Here is a 15196-nt window from a genome sequence, read left to right as displayed (position 1 = left end):
CATAACAATTTTGGTGATGAATAAATTATTTAGATTAGATCTGCAAAATTAACCAGACGTCTTGACCCAAATAAGCTGACAGAAGTGAAATTATGCCAATTATGTAGTAGATGATAACGTTAAAACTAGATATAGTGGCTTACTTTTCATAAAGGTCGTACGTGATATTTATAAAGTGTTCTTTTTGGTCTTTAATATATATGTGTGTGGCAAATGATACACACATCATGTCAGATAGCACTGTGTTCATTGCCATTGTATCAATTTCCTCTGCAAAAATTGCATTTTTATTTTATTGCAGACGTAAAAAACTTCAAAAGTTTGAAAAAATTGGGACAATTAAATCGATAAACCAGTTTCCTGTTAAATCAGGTGGTCCAATACATCTTGACTCGGCTAAATGTACAATTACAGGATTACATTACAACAACATTACAGACAGGTAAGTTCAAATGTGTTTTATGTTATCTTGCGCATGTGCATACTTTGAAATTGTATTTATTGATATGGATTTCGTAATCAAATTTATAAAGTTATTTAGATATAATTTATGCGGCACCATGCTGGTTCCATTCTATTGTGTTATAAGTTATTAATACATCCTGTTAGGTTTGATAATTCATAATTATTTTAATTCATTTCAGTCAAAAAAATGAACGAATGGGTATTACATATTGAGCCATTGTTTTTTTTTTTCGTTTGAATTGATTTATAATTTTGTCATGTCGGGGTCTTTTATAGCTGACTATAAGGTATGGTTCTGCTTATTGTTGAAGGCTATACGATGGCTTATAGTTGCTGAAATTCACTGCATTTGAACTATGATGGATAGTTGTCTCATTAGCAATCATAACACATCGTTGTTTCATTGGCAATCATACCACATCTTGTTTTTATGCTTATGAACATATCCTCCCTCTCTGACAAAAGTTTTTCTTTTCAGGTGCTTATCATTCCAACATTCATGATAAACGGAACTTATTAATTAAGTGTATAGTTATACTGCGAAAGTACATTGAGTAAGGTATTCGATTGTCATTTGCTAATTTTTAGTTTGAAGCAAGGATTTTTATAGTGAGACTATGCAAATCCTTGTTTGAACCAACTGAAAAATGCTGGGATTTCTTTTCAAGTTCAAATTACTCAAAACAGCTCGTACAGAATTTGAAGACCATTTAGCGATGCAAACAAAAACTGTTAGCGAAGTATGTTATGAAGGCTACGTAATCAAGGAGGTGCGAAATATAGAAAACAAGGCTGCGAAAACATTCATATTCTTGCTAATAACTGTATGTGACTGAATTCAGTCAGATATAATTTTAAAATGTGTTCAGTATATCGTAAAAATATTTCTACAGTACAAACTCATGTACTTAAAAGTTTCAATGAATAATGGTGTGACTGAATTCAGTCAAGATTTTAATTATTATTAAATTTATATATATTTTAAATTTTGTTTTGGACAAACTATCAATATGAAAAACTATAAGATGTTTTTTTGGTTTTTGAATTTTGACTGAATTCAGTCAGGAGTTTTCCAATGCATGACTGTTAAAACTGTTCCTATTAGAGCACACAACTACCAATCTCTATAATGTATTACTGATTCTTTTATGTACATAATTTCTCAGTAATTTTGTTTTTGAACATTCTAAATAAATTCATGTTGAAATGTTGTTGATCTTGCTATTAATTAAATATGTATTACTGGCCCCATGTAAAAATAAAATTTTAGTATGGTCAGCATCAGAGTACACAAATTGATTAAAAACCCAATTTGCTTATATTATAAGCGTAATCTTGCTTGCTCTCCATATTTGACAAATCAGAATAGTGAAAAGTTGAAACAAAAGGTGTTATTGATAAAAATAATATGTATTTTTTTCAGACACTGGATGGTAATACGACGGAGTGGATCTTTTTTGTCTGCCAGACAGGAACCAAAATTAGTTTTGATCAAACCATCATCAGATGGTGACAACCTTCTTCTCGATGCACCAGGGATGCCAACTTTAGTGTTGCCAATATGTCCACCAATCGACAAAAGTTCAAAGTTAATAAAATGCAGGTTTGTTTACAATGATATTTTAGTTTAAATGACAAAAGAATAACAGACCAGGCTCCAGTTTATTGAAATCGCGATGCAGGAGTTTTATTTGACGAGTCGGACATCAAATAAAAACAATGCCCCTGAGTAAACCATGTCATAGCAATAGCTTCATAATTTATTTATTTTTTTGTCTTGACTGCAATTTTGTCATACATTTCACAAGGACAAATACTTTTTAGAGTTTTGAATGCATATATAACTGGGCTGTATTGTGGAAAGGATGCAGAAAGTTGGATAGCTAAATATCTTGGTTATGACGGACCTTCGATAGTTGTCTCTACACCATACATGGTAAAAAGGGATAGCTCTTTAGTAGTGAAAAAATTCGGCAATCCCGCTGTTGAAGGAGATCTGGTATATATATTTGATACCTGCGTACTAATTAATGCACTATGGACATGAAAAATACATTTATACATAAAAACACATTGATAACAGGTATCACAACCAACACCCGACTTCTTCTGAATTGGTTGAGGCACACAATTAAATGTGGTAGGGTTAAATCAGTTTACGTGCGCAAACCCCAACCCTTTGTGTCTATCTAGACCTTATGTCTGAAAACTGAAACACACAATAAAACACCTGGAGAGTGCAGCTACCAACAAAAACATCAAATTTGAACAAGGAAATACACAACGGCACATAATTTACCGGACTTGTTATCACATAAGCAACACGACTGGTGCCACATTTGGAGCAGGATCTGCTTACCCTTCCGGAGCACCTGAGATCACTTCTAGTTTTTTGTGGGGTTCGTGTTGCTTATTCTTTAGTTTTCTATGTTGTGTCATGTGTACTACTGTGTGTCTGTTTGTCTTTTTTCATTTTTAAGCCATGGCGTTGTCATTTTTTTTTCTTTTTTCGATTTATGAGTTTGACTGTCCCTCTGGTATCTTTCGTCCCTCTATTGTAAATCAAGTTTCAAATGCTTGGTACTATAGGAAGCTAATTATGGTAGTTATATAGTTGTTGGTTCGTTCCATATTGCTTTTTATGACATCATAAGACAAGTCAATCATTCATTCAGTTCACGGTTAATAGACGTGTCAGTAGTTTGAAATTAACGGGAATTTATGTTGGTTAAAATGTGTCTATAATAAAAAATATATTTTTTCCTTTCAAATCTGTATTTTCACTACAGTCAATTATTTATAATGGAATTCTGATATAGCTTAACATGCTATGCTTACACCAAACCTACTCGTTGAAAGTTCTTCTAAAACATATCAAAAATATCTATACGATATCTTTGGAGTAATGTTACGATATTGCAAAATATGATGCTGTCTTCAAGTTTATAAGGTCTTCTGTAATGGTATTTTTAAGGGTCTCACTTTATAACAAAATTAACCCAAGAAATGCATAAGCGCATTTCTGCTCATTCATGCAATGACACTTTATATCTTATTAATAAGTATGATATTGAACACAGTTTAATTATACAATTTTCAGGGTGCCTTTGCCAACTTTGGTGCTTATATGATACTATCGCAATCATCTTTAGACGATCTCAATACAAGACTTGAGAAGAAAGTAACAATGACCAGATTTAGACCAAATATTACTATCGACGGCTGTGGTCCATATGACGAGGTAAATAGTTTCTTCATCAAGCAATACATGCAGTTTAAAAAAGGATTCATAATCACCCTGTCATCGAAAGTATAACATAGTATTATAAAAAAAAATAGCCGTAGTTGTAGATAGATTTTAGTGGATCATGTGGAAAGGTTAGAATCAAGTCATTGTTGTAATTTGTGTATTACTTGTTTACCTCAGAAACGGGTTAATACAGTTATCACCAGTTGTACGAAGTTTGAATTCGGTAAAACAAAAACTTATTGGTTTCAGGTCAATACAATAGAAATGGAATAGAATGATCGTGAGATCGAGAAATAAATGTATTTCAGTTGTATGTTTCCTGAATGAAAACAGAATTATGTAATAAAGGTTTGAAGTAAAACAACTGAAGAAGAAAAACTTAAAAAGCTAGGATATAATAATTGTACAACGTGTAACTGGTGATTTAGATTTTTTAGTTAAAATTATCAAATAATTGTCTAAACAAGCGTTTTTTGTTTGTTACAGGACAACTGGGCAGAAATGAAAATTGGCAATTCAGTATACATGAGGATGTTGGATTTATGCGATAGGTAGGTACTATGATTACTATCATAATTTGAATTAGTATCAAAGGGTCATTTAAGGGTTTCCCGATACTTTGTGCCGGTGTCCTATAGCCATTCGATTAATTTTTCAAAATGCAAAAAGTAAAATCACAAAAATACTGCACTCCGTGGAAAATTCAAAACGGAAAGTCCCTAATCAAATGGCAAAATCAAAGGATAAAACACATCAAACAAATGAACAACAACTGTCATATTCCTGACTTGGTACAGGCATTTTCAAATGCTGAAAATGCTGGATTGAACCTTGTTTTATAGCGCTAAACCTCTCACTTTTATGACAGTCGCATCAAATTCAGGTATTTTACAACGATGCGTGAACAAAAAAGAAATTATAGGTAAAATAGTCAAAATATGGTTACAGCAGTCATCACTGTGTTACAATCTCAAGACAAACAAACATATACAAAAAATACAACAAGCATCAATCAAATAAAAAAAAAACATCCGGCACCCCCGTCACCGAATATAGGTGTCTCAACCCACTTCCAGACCCGGACCTTTCTAGTGCCTCGCATGTCAACAAAACAAACAATCTAACATGTATTCAATGCAACCCAAGCCTTAACACAGATTATTTCAGCATTCCAGGAATCAATCACTTCTTAGAATAGAAGACAAATATATGTAATATATGGCAGTAATATGATGTATATATGTTATAAGGAAATTCATATGGGGGAGGGGTATGGGCATTGGGGAAAAATGACTATATATATGTAGGACTCTAAAGTGCGATGGTACTCTAAAGTGTGATGGTCACGCTAAAGTGCGATGGTCTACGCTAAAGTACGATGGTGTATCACGCTAAAGTGCGATGGCTGTTTGTTCGCTAAAATACGATGGTTTATCACGCTAAAGTGATATAGAACTAAAAGTGTAATGTTAAAGGGCTTAAAGTATTAGGCCGTGTTCACACCAAACGCCGTGTACAGTAAACATGTTTACATTTGGTTTAATGTAATGTACACTAGTTTCACATTAAATTTGTTCACATCTATACACCTTGTTTATTTACCTGTACATAAGATTTGTTCACACTGGTAAACTATATGTCATTAAAATGTTCATTACATAGAACCGAATTCAAATTTTCAAACAACTTTTGTAGCAGTTATGGAACAACCATTTGACTTAAAAAAAAAAAGGGGGGGATGGATTTTTCCACAATTTGATTAAAAAAAATCGGGTCATACAGATGATTAGAATGAACTAATAAACTGAATCCAAAATTTCCCATACATTATAGTGTTAAATATTGAATTGGTACCATCGATAAAAAAAAAAAACTAAATATAACCGACTATCGCGCGAGAAAAATTCTGACTCAGAACCCCCCCCTTTTTTTTTAAGTATAGTGGTTGCTCCTTTAAGAAAGTCATTTTGGATGATTTGCAGTAGTTTTTAAAAGATGTCTCGATTACGCATAAAAACGTAGGCTGTATCAGCGTGCTCAAAGACAAAGAAAGGAGTTTTTGGTAAAATGGGGGGGGGGGGGGGGGGAGGTATGTTTTTTATTTTATTATTTCTAATTGTATTTTAACGGATCTGTGATACTACATAAAGAAAACAATTAACCTCACCCTTTTTCAGTAATGCATTGATGAGTGAATCGTTGTTTGAGTAAAGACCAGTGGCAAATAGTTCTGTCAGTGTGTACGTCCCGTCGATTCGGAGACCTTTTCAAAGTCTTGATAAGGTTTTATTAGGCTACGTAAAGTGTTTTAAAAACAAATAAATATATCAAGTTTGGACAAATATTTCTTATATTACAAAAACAAACACATTTGCTTCAGCCGACAAATCACAGTTATCATGTTTAAACTGAGTAAGTCATGGACATTTGCTTTAAAGTTGTTAATCAAATATTCTACATTAATCTTTCGGCATGTTCATTTTTTGTTTGTATAAAAGACTGTTCACGTCATAATCCATAGTACGTAAGTCGTTTATTACGTCTATACTTTCGCGGACCATCGCACTTTAGCGTGTGTAGGCATCGTACTTTAGCGTAGACCATCGCACTTTAGCGTGACCATCGTACTTTAGCGTCCCCATCGCACTTTAGAGTCCTACATACATACTTATCTTACCTCCTATAGATTTATCGGGATATAATTGGTTAACGTACTACACGTGGTGAATATATATATTTGGTATAGGGTACCCTAAAAAATACATGGTTAGTGTATAGGATTAGCAACCATACGGGGTTAGTAAGGAGTTACTTCCTTTCAAAACAAAACAGTAATCTTTAAGGTTCAAACAGACGTAGAAACTGATAATGAACGATTAAAAACATTCATAAAACAAATTTAAAGCTAACACTTTGTTAGTGTCGGCATTTTTTTATAAAGACAAAATGTAAGTAGGTTCTTAAACCTGTTAAAACCAAGTATTGAAGACTTTTAAATCACTTGATAGGCCGCTAGTCTTAAATGGCTATATAACACCATGTCATGTTTTTAGAAAGTAAGCTTTGAAAGATAATTGTCAATTTGCAAGTCTTCACCTGCTGAAAATAGTCAGAGGATAGTCAGAGGGTCTACTGTTCAGTTTTTGATTAAGTTCACTATTGATCAAGCAAAATTTTCATCGTAACTATAGACATAGAACATAGTGGATATTCCTGTATTAACTGTTTCAGTATATTAGGCAATTATTTGATGCAAACTAACAACATGTGAGTTTTTGTTTCCCGGATGACTGGACTTTTCATAGAATTAGCTGAATACTCCACCGTTATGCTGAGAATAGCGATGGACTTTGCACATATTAAGCTGAAAGTGGTTATACTAAGGATACACTGAGTAGTTCCAGTTCAAATTTAAGCTCCTGTCTCGATGTCTTTTTTCGAATCTATAATGATAGCAGACATTGAATATTTATATATTAATGTTTCACATAGAAGTCAGGAGCCTGTGAATAAGTCATTAGTTGATGTGTTACATATTTGTTTTTCGTTCATTTTTTTGTATATAAATTAGTCCGTTAGTTTTCTCGTTTGAATTGTTTTACATTTGTCATTTCGGGGCCTTTTATACCTGACTATGCGGTATGGAATTTGCTCATTGTTGAAGGCCGTACAGTTACCTATTCTTGTTAATTTCTGTCTAGTTTGGTCTCTTGTGGAAAACTGTCTCATTGGCAATCAAACCACATCTTCTTTTTTTATATGTTGACTTATATATATCATTTTAGATGTAGCTTAACAACAGTTGATCCTGCAACGGGAGATAAAGACACTAGAAGACAAAAGATGAAAATGCCGATGTATCTTTATAAATCTGCTGTACATATTATAATATTCTAAACATTACCTTTTTACCGCACCTGGCACATATGGCCATGGCCCAAGGGAGCTATTGCCATCACTCCTCTGAAAGTACAGGAGCAATTCAAGCCAATTTTGGTTGAATGATCCTTAGGGTATCTAGTATGAACTTTTTGTTTATCCCCAGTCAGTTTACAAACATAACCACCAGGATAGATCATATGATTACGACAATTGGATCATATCCGTCGTCACCTGTTAAAGATATTCCATAATGGTCAATCAACTCGTGTAGAGTGCTAAAGTGTTTTGGAAGCGAACGGAGCCTATAGAATTTCAATTTCGTCACTTAAAACTCTTGGTTTAATAGCTTCCTTGTGAGCAGCAACTCTGTATCAATGAAAGTATGCAAGCCCTAGATTATCGTATCAACTGAAAGATATATACTTCACATGCAAGCGCTGCTGTAAATAACGATTTTTGACTAATAGAAAGGTAGAAACTGTAAACAAAAATCATCAGAAATAAAAGATCTATAGAAATGCGGATATGGCCATAACTATCTGTTGTCTCCATTAAGGAGTTATTGCCTTTAAAAGACGACTTTTTTTAATATTTTTCGAGGACTCTATCTTGAAAAATATGATAGATAGGTAGATACTGTTTACGGCATTAAAGGTTGGTATACAATATCTACAAGCATGTAAATATGACAATAACCATTTGCTGACCCGTTATGGTAGTAATTCCTCTAAAAGACGATTGTTCACTACCTTTTAGGAATTGCCTCTCGACAAAAATGTATCGTAAGTTATACTGTAATGTTCATGATTTGCGATTATTTATTCTCGGAAGATTTTTTTTGTAAATTTGGCCTCTGGTTTCGAAATATGTTAACTGTTCTTTTTAGCGGATCGCATGTATTCATTGTGGCTGAATTTTTGGCAAAACCTTTCGGAATTATGGTTCTTCAATGCTCGTCAACTTCGTACTTTATTTGGCCTTTTTATATTTTGTAATTTGAGCGTCACTGAGTTTTCTTTTGTGAACAAAACACACTTCTGGCGTATAATATTTAAAGCCTAATATCTATGGTGAATTTATTTTGGTAGTTAAATTATTTTACTTGAATGGTAATTTTTCTTCCAGTTACAGGTGCGTAATGGAAGGTATTGTTCCATTTTTCGGAGTGAATGCAGCTATTGACATAGAAGGTGAAATTAAAGTTGGTGACCCAGTGTATGTGATTAGGAAGTAGGAATGTCACTGTAAAACAATCACCATAGAATACTTCACTTGCCCAAGATTACAAGTATGCACTCAGGCCAAATATATTGTAACTTCTAATAATAACAACAATGTTATTTTAATGACTGTAAACACAATACAATTTAATATATATTTACAGTGTTCCGATTTGTCTAATATTGAATAATGAATAAATGAATAATAGTTTTCTTTAGAGTCGGCATGGTTTCCAAATCATGACATACTATAATCTCTTCTGATTAAGAACTGACCAACCGTCCGAAGTAACACATGTCACACATTAAGTTTTGGACGTAAGTTTTCTGGGAACTGATATTTGTCGTTTCATCCTTTTCTGTTGTCTATTTTGTTATCCGTCATTTTTTAACTTATAACTTTGATTATCCCGTTTTACTTTTTTTCGTACTGTGAAGCTGCTTCGTGAATTTCTATGCGAGACCTGTATAGGCAAATTCTCATGGGATTACCTTAAAACAACTACTGTAGACTATAAAGAAGAACGACTGAAATTACATGGTCACTGATTGGTGTATGTAGTGCCTCTGCTCCTCTAATGCCTGAAGGCATTCAAAATTTACAGTAGATCCATGTGGTCCAAGTGTTGTTCGTCAGACAATGTATCTGGTGTCGTTGTGTTCCATGGTATTCTGTAGATAGGGACATCATAGGGTGTCCTCCACCATCTTGGGTCGTAAAATTGCATATCTTTTTACAAAATATGCAAATTTTGAGAAAGGAATGCAATTGTTTTGTGTGTTACTTTATCTGAATAAACAATGACATGTGCTTTGTTTTATTTCGACTGTTTTAACAAATACATAAGTCATTGCAATATCAGGGGAGATCACTCATATAAACTTATTTTAAGTAATGTACATTTTATAGACATACTTTGTTTGCTTTGACGCACGCAAAAAAAAAATCGGGGTTTCTTTACCTCTACTATGTGAAATTACTTTTGATATACTATTTTCTCCTATTACACTTTTAAAATTCTACAGTTTAGTGTTCTTCATATTCACACAAAATTAATGTTTCCTTGTCACATAATCGTTTTAAAAAATCTTACATTTTCACAAGCCGTGTGCCATACTTTATGGGATTTGTTTAAATGACAAGACTTGATTTACTTCAACTACATTCATAATTTTTAATCAACATGTTATGTTGCAAATACATTTGATTATATGTCGGAAATACGGTCTGTTAATATTTGTGTATAAATTATGATTCTATGCCACTGGTTTCCTCAAGACATAAATTGGGTCTCCAATCTTGATTATACCTCCTTTATCTATTGCTGTGTTAATACCAAATAATGGAGAATCACCGTAAGGTTTTGTCTTCCTAAATCTGAAATTTTACACAAATCATTATAAATTCTACGACTTTCAAAATTTTATAAATATACCATTTAAATAAAAGGGAAGTTTTCTATTTTAGACGCAAAAGCTACTTTCCTTGGTGTCAAATGAACTTTTCTTTAACAAGTTTCTTCTAAGATGTTGAAATCACCAAAATGTTTGAGAGATTTGTTTCACAAGTTTTCATAACCAAGTTCTATAATCGTTAATGTTAATTTTTATTATAAAATTGGAACTTACTTTCTGAGAGTTTTCAATGGCTCAATGTTAGGGTCTCTCTTCCCGTTCGGGGCTACAGTTATCAGTAAACACCTGCAATGAACAGGTACAATCATATATACTTCGAGGTTAAAAAAAATCCGAGTACAAATACTGTTCTAATAAAATCAATCTTCTCACTTTCGATTCACTATTGAGCAAGTAGCATGCAGTATGCAGTAAAGTTTGCGAGGTGGACATTACAATTATTTTAAAGCAATCAGTAAACAAAAACCATTTCAGACTAAAACATGTGATGAATATAGAAAAAATGGTAGGAAAACTTAATACAAGTTTTAAGAATGCGTCGAATATCAAAAATAAAAATTCGCTACAACGAGAAAAAAGTTACCTCACATACTATGATATCACTTTGCAAAAGAGTAGATAGCGACTGAACACTTTTAATTTGATGCAAGCAACTATATGTTGTTTTTGTTTGTTTATTAAACTTCTATGCTACATTTCAATTGATTCCGTCGTAGTCTAGTTTTATTTGTAAAAGAAATCTCAGTTTCCGTGGTAGCCAATCAACATTAGACCAATAACTATAGACATAAGTGTATATACAGACAGCCATACAGAGTAAGTAGTAGTTAAACGCACTCATATTCATATGCAGATTTCGACTGGACTTCTCTAATGTCGTGGCTAAAATATTTTTTTGCTAATAACATATCAATGCCTTCAACAATAACCTTACCTTGGGTTTGGTTCTAATATTCGCATGTATACACTTTCACCAATTCTCATCTCCAGCCAATTGTCCTGAAAAAAAGTTTCAATGGAAAGGATGTGCAGATGTATTATTCCATGAGCAATACGAAAGGGTGTTACTAGTGGATCAGCACTTACCATTTCGGAGCACATTAGTTTATCCTATGGTTATTGATGGGGTTTGTGTTCTTCAATCTTCAGCTTTTCGTGTGGTGCTTTTATGAATGTTGATAGTTTTCTTTTTACTTACGACTTTTAACTGACCCTTAAGTACCTTCTTACATGTTGATGTTCCCCTTTGACTTTCACCTGCTGGTTTGTATTTTCTCTTATTCTTTTCATACAACCTTCCCGGTCATAACTTTTTATCTCGTTTATATTTGGCATATAGGTGTGTTTCCATAAACGGTGTGTCGCACATCTTATTAACCTTTATTCTCAAGGTCAAAATAGTTGATTTTTTTTACATTTTATTGTCCGGCCCAAAACTTTTTATCCTTTGACAGCCTTTTGACATTTGGCACATGGATACAGCACCTCAAGAAGATGTGAAGCGTACAATAGAAAATAACCTTTGACCTTCCCCTTTGACTTTCAAGGTCGCATAATTGATTCCCATATGTCCTCCCTAAAACCATTTATGTGCTTGCTTGTCATAGATAGACATTTGCAATATAATTAAGAGTTTGTCTGTTTGGTGTCAACCTCCGCCTCTCATATAATAAATCAATAAATGTGTCTCAGATAACCTCCCTAACCCATAGTTAGTCTTTAGGAGGCTCGAGGGTATAAAAATTTCAGAAAAAAAATAAACATTTTTTTTTTCATTACAAATTTTATTTATTACTTTATTAGTTGTTACTTTATCATATGGTACAAAAAAAATTCAAAAAATCAATTATTTTTGGCCCCAGGTGACTTTTAAAATGTATATATCATTGGAAAAGCTCCAAATTATCTCCCTTTGGTGCAAAAATGCCATTTTTGGCATTAAAATTGAAAGATCTTTTTTAACTCATCGGTGACCTATAATTTTTTTATTATTATATTCAAATGAGCTGTACTTAAACTAAACTATTGTGAAATTTGAGCGATTTCTGTAATATAGTTCTTTTTTTTATTTCTCCTATGAGTTCAACAGAAAAAAAAGTACCTTTACAAAAATGTATGCTTCTTTCGAAGGCAGATTGTGATCTTTTATTTTATTTTTCTATTAAGTATAAGATAAAGTTCATTTATAGAAAAATATAGCGAAATCCTATATATAAAAAAAAGATTTAGACCCGCGAGCCCCCTTAATTGTTTTGGTAATACCTTTCTACCTCACTATCTGTTTTGTGTGATGGAATAAAATCGATGTTTAAAATGTTCAGAATAATCATTCTCCAAATAATTCCTTTTCCACGCTTACACGAGGGTTTAGATGGGGTTAAATGATTAAAGAATAATGCCCTTAAAAATGAAGTTTAGAGAATAACGGGCCAAAAAAAAAGAAGATTAGAGAAAAAAGGGGTCATTTTTTAAGATTAGAGAAAAAAGGGGTTATAGAGAAAAAAGGGGTGAAAATTAAATGTTAACAGAATAAGAGACCTTCCCCCCCCCCCCAAAAAAAAAATCCAGACCCTCTTACACATATTTCACTAGCAATAAAAAACAAAAAAGGAGGATCACATGAATGGATTAAAATATTATATCATACCTCGTCATAGGCAAGAGATCCATTTATTATGATATTTGGTCGAAAGTTGCCCATGCTAACTGGATTTGCTAATCGGCTGTTCAGATCTTTCAGTGAGTTTTCGGAAGCTATATTACACATGGAAACTTCAGAAAACGTCACCTGAAATGTGAAATAAAGAATTTATTGACAATGTCTGGTGATCAGTTTCAAATGCACGATTAGTGCATTAATATATATATAACCCTTATACAAAATTCATAAAAATTATGTACAATGTGTTGGTTTTTTTTTAAGTATGTAGACAATGTTTCAACTATTATATTTAAAAAAAAAAGTTGTGTTTGTATTGAACTTACTTTATCAGTCGTTTCTGGTACATTTAACCATGGCCTTGGAGCTAGTTCACTGACATCTCGCTTTGCCATATTTTCTGTCGATACAACGATGTGCAATCCTTTTGTACCAAGATATTTACTAATCCATTCCGAGGCTTCTTTCCCACAGTACATTGCAGTCATTGCCTTAGCTCTAGGTCTATAATGTAAAACAAAACATTGCATATATATGCATATGCTTTTTGTTGTTCAATCTATCTTCAAGTCAAATATATTTATTAGACAAAATACAAGGTAAAAATAGAAAAAAACAATCGAAAGAACTGGTGATGGCTAACATCTTTCCAATATATCAAGTTCCACAGTAATTATATATGGCTGGAATAAGAACCCACAGAACAAACGTGGAAAAAAAACAATGGAAAAAAAACCACCAGAAAATTATTTAAAAAAAATATGAATCCATTTTTTTATACCTATAATTGAAAAATACCAGTAACCAATGATTTTTAAATCCCTTAATTCCATCCATAAAAACAAAAATGGTAAATTTTGGAAAAAAAATCAAATACAATGTATCTATAGAACTTACTTGCAATCCATGAATATTGATGGGTCTTCTTTGGGATTTTTTTCCAACTTCAGAGTCGGCATTCCAGGAGCATCAAAACAAAGCTTATTACCATGAATGCTTGGTGTTATAAGTGCCATTTTCGGTTCTTGTTGGATATTGACTTTTACCCCATCATCTCTGACGATCATCCAGTGTCTATATATATATGGAGAATAATTGTGCTTTAGTACAATGCTATTATGTTTTAACATGTTGTTATTGGTGCCATGTTCAGTTAATTCTTCTTATATGTTGCCCTCTCTTATGACATTCTTGTGTCTCTTAATTGATGGCGAATAATTTCGCTTTATCAAATACATTTGATTTTCCCGAAAACAGTTACACACATATAAACCGTTTATCAGAGAGTATCGGCAAGTCGAGTTACAAAGTTTGTCATTCTAAGGGATTTTTGTTTGTTTGTTTATTAAAACCAAGAACAATCGAGCATGTTTACTGAAATCTTCAAATTAGCATTCAATAATATTCAATATCTAGTATTTTGGAAAAAACAAATTGTTTTCTCCTTTTCTAACAGGTCTCATTGTTTAAGTCATACAAATAAATCACAGCAATAGAAGCTTTGTTTCTTTGGAAATGGTAACTTAAATACTGAAAGAGTAAACTGATGCCGATGGTTCAACTCGTCTTTTGAAACAAGCAAACACATATTCCTGCAATCTTTGTTTTGGATACAAACTTTACAATTAATGTGAACAAATGTCTCGCTCACCTGTCAGTAACACCGTCATGCTTCAATCCACCTCTGGTACAATTTGCTGACTGGAGAGAAATTGCCCCACATGATTTAGCTGGATATAAATCCAATGCAGTAACGTTGCCTACAAACTCATATTTTTCGAGTTTCTTTAACCTCCACAAAGATGCACCAATATATTTTACTGTGCTTGCAGCAGCTAAAGCTAAAACCAAATTAAGAGGATCGTCAACTGTCATGGCGAATAACAACCTATGTATGAATTGACCGATAAGAATTTGTCTCAGGATAAAATATTTAGGTTGTGATATTCAGTAGTTTCTTTAAGTTATTTAAGATCAATCAGGAACTGACAATAAAAAGGTCATGCGGTAAGAATTGAATTCCTTTTTAATTTCTTGACGAGTTTACAATTAAACACTTGGAAAGTTTAAAGTTGAAAATGTTACTTGTATTGACCACTTATTAATCCAGCTATCACCGAGTACAAATAACAGGTTTCTTATATAATCTGAAACTATATTACGTACTACAGATATACTATACTAAATTGAAATCTATGTCGAGCGAACGGTGAAGTTAAAGTTCGGTTTACCTTACAGTTTATTTTAGGGTCCTTTTCCGTCCGCTTTCAGGCCATGTCGACTTTTTTAAGAAAGAAAAAAAAT

At 32.8% G+C, this 15196-nt stretch overlaps 2 protein-coding genes across 2 annotated transcripts; one reads left to right on the top strand and one right to left on the bottom strand.

The window, feature by feature from the left end:
• On the top strand, nucleotides 1-7612 carry LOC143066721 (mitochondrial amidoxime-reducing component 1-like). The gene is made up of 6 exons (XM_076239532.1): nucleotides 1-442; nucleotides 1889-2068; nucleotides 2290-2464; nucleotides 3566-3706; nucleotides 4202-4266; nucleotides 7501-7612. Exons 1-6 carry the CDS (start codon nucleotides 201-203, stop codon nucleotides 7610-7612), a joined length of 915 nt encoding a protein of 304 aa, XP_076095647.1. The 5' UTR covers nucleotides 1-200.
• A 2355-nt stretch (nucleotides 7613-9967) lies between these two features.
• LOC143068229 (mitochondrial amidoxime reducing component 2-like) lies at nucleotides 9968-14963 on the bottom strand. Its single transcript, XM_076242125.1, has 7 exons — nucleotides 14544-14963; nucleotides 13790-13966; nucleotides 13219-13396; nucleotides 12881-13021; nucleotides 11168-11232; nucleotides 10447-10518; nucleotides 9968-10195 (listed from the first exon to the last, which is right to left on the bottom strand). The coding sequence occupies exons 1-7, from the start codon at nucleotides 14765-14767 to the stop codon at nucleotides 10075-10077; spliced, it is 978 nt and encodes a 325-aa protein (XP_076098240.1). The 5' UTR covers nucleotides 14768-14963; the 3' UTR covers nucleotides 9968-10074.
• Nucleotides 14964-15196: the final 233 nt, after the last annotated feature.

Source organism: Mytilus galloprovincialis, chromosome 3 (genome assembly GCF_965363235.1).
Source record: "Mytilus galloprovincialis chromosome 3, xbMytGall1.hap1.1, whole genome shotgun sequence".
Classification (NCBI taxonomy): domain Eukaryota; kingdom Metazoa; phylum Mollusca; class Bivalvia; order Mytilida; family Mytilidae; genus Mytilus; species Mytilus galloprovincialis.
The sequence above is the reverse complement of the archived record's forward strand: the minus strand, read 5'-3'. Positions and strand labels throughout refer to the sequence as shown.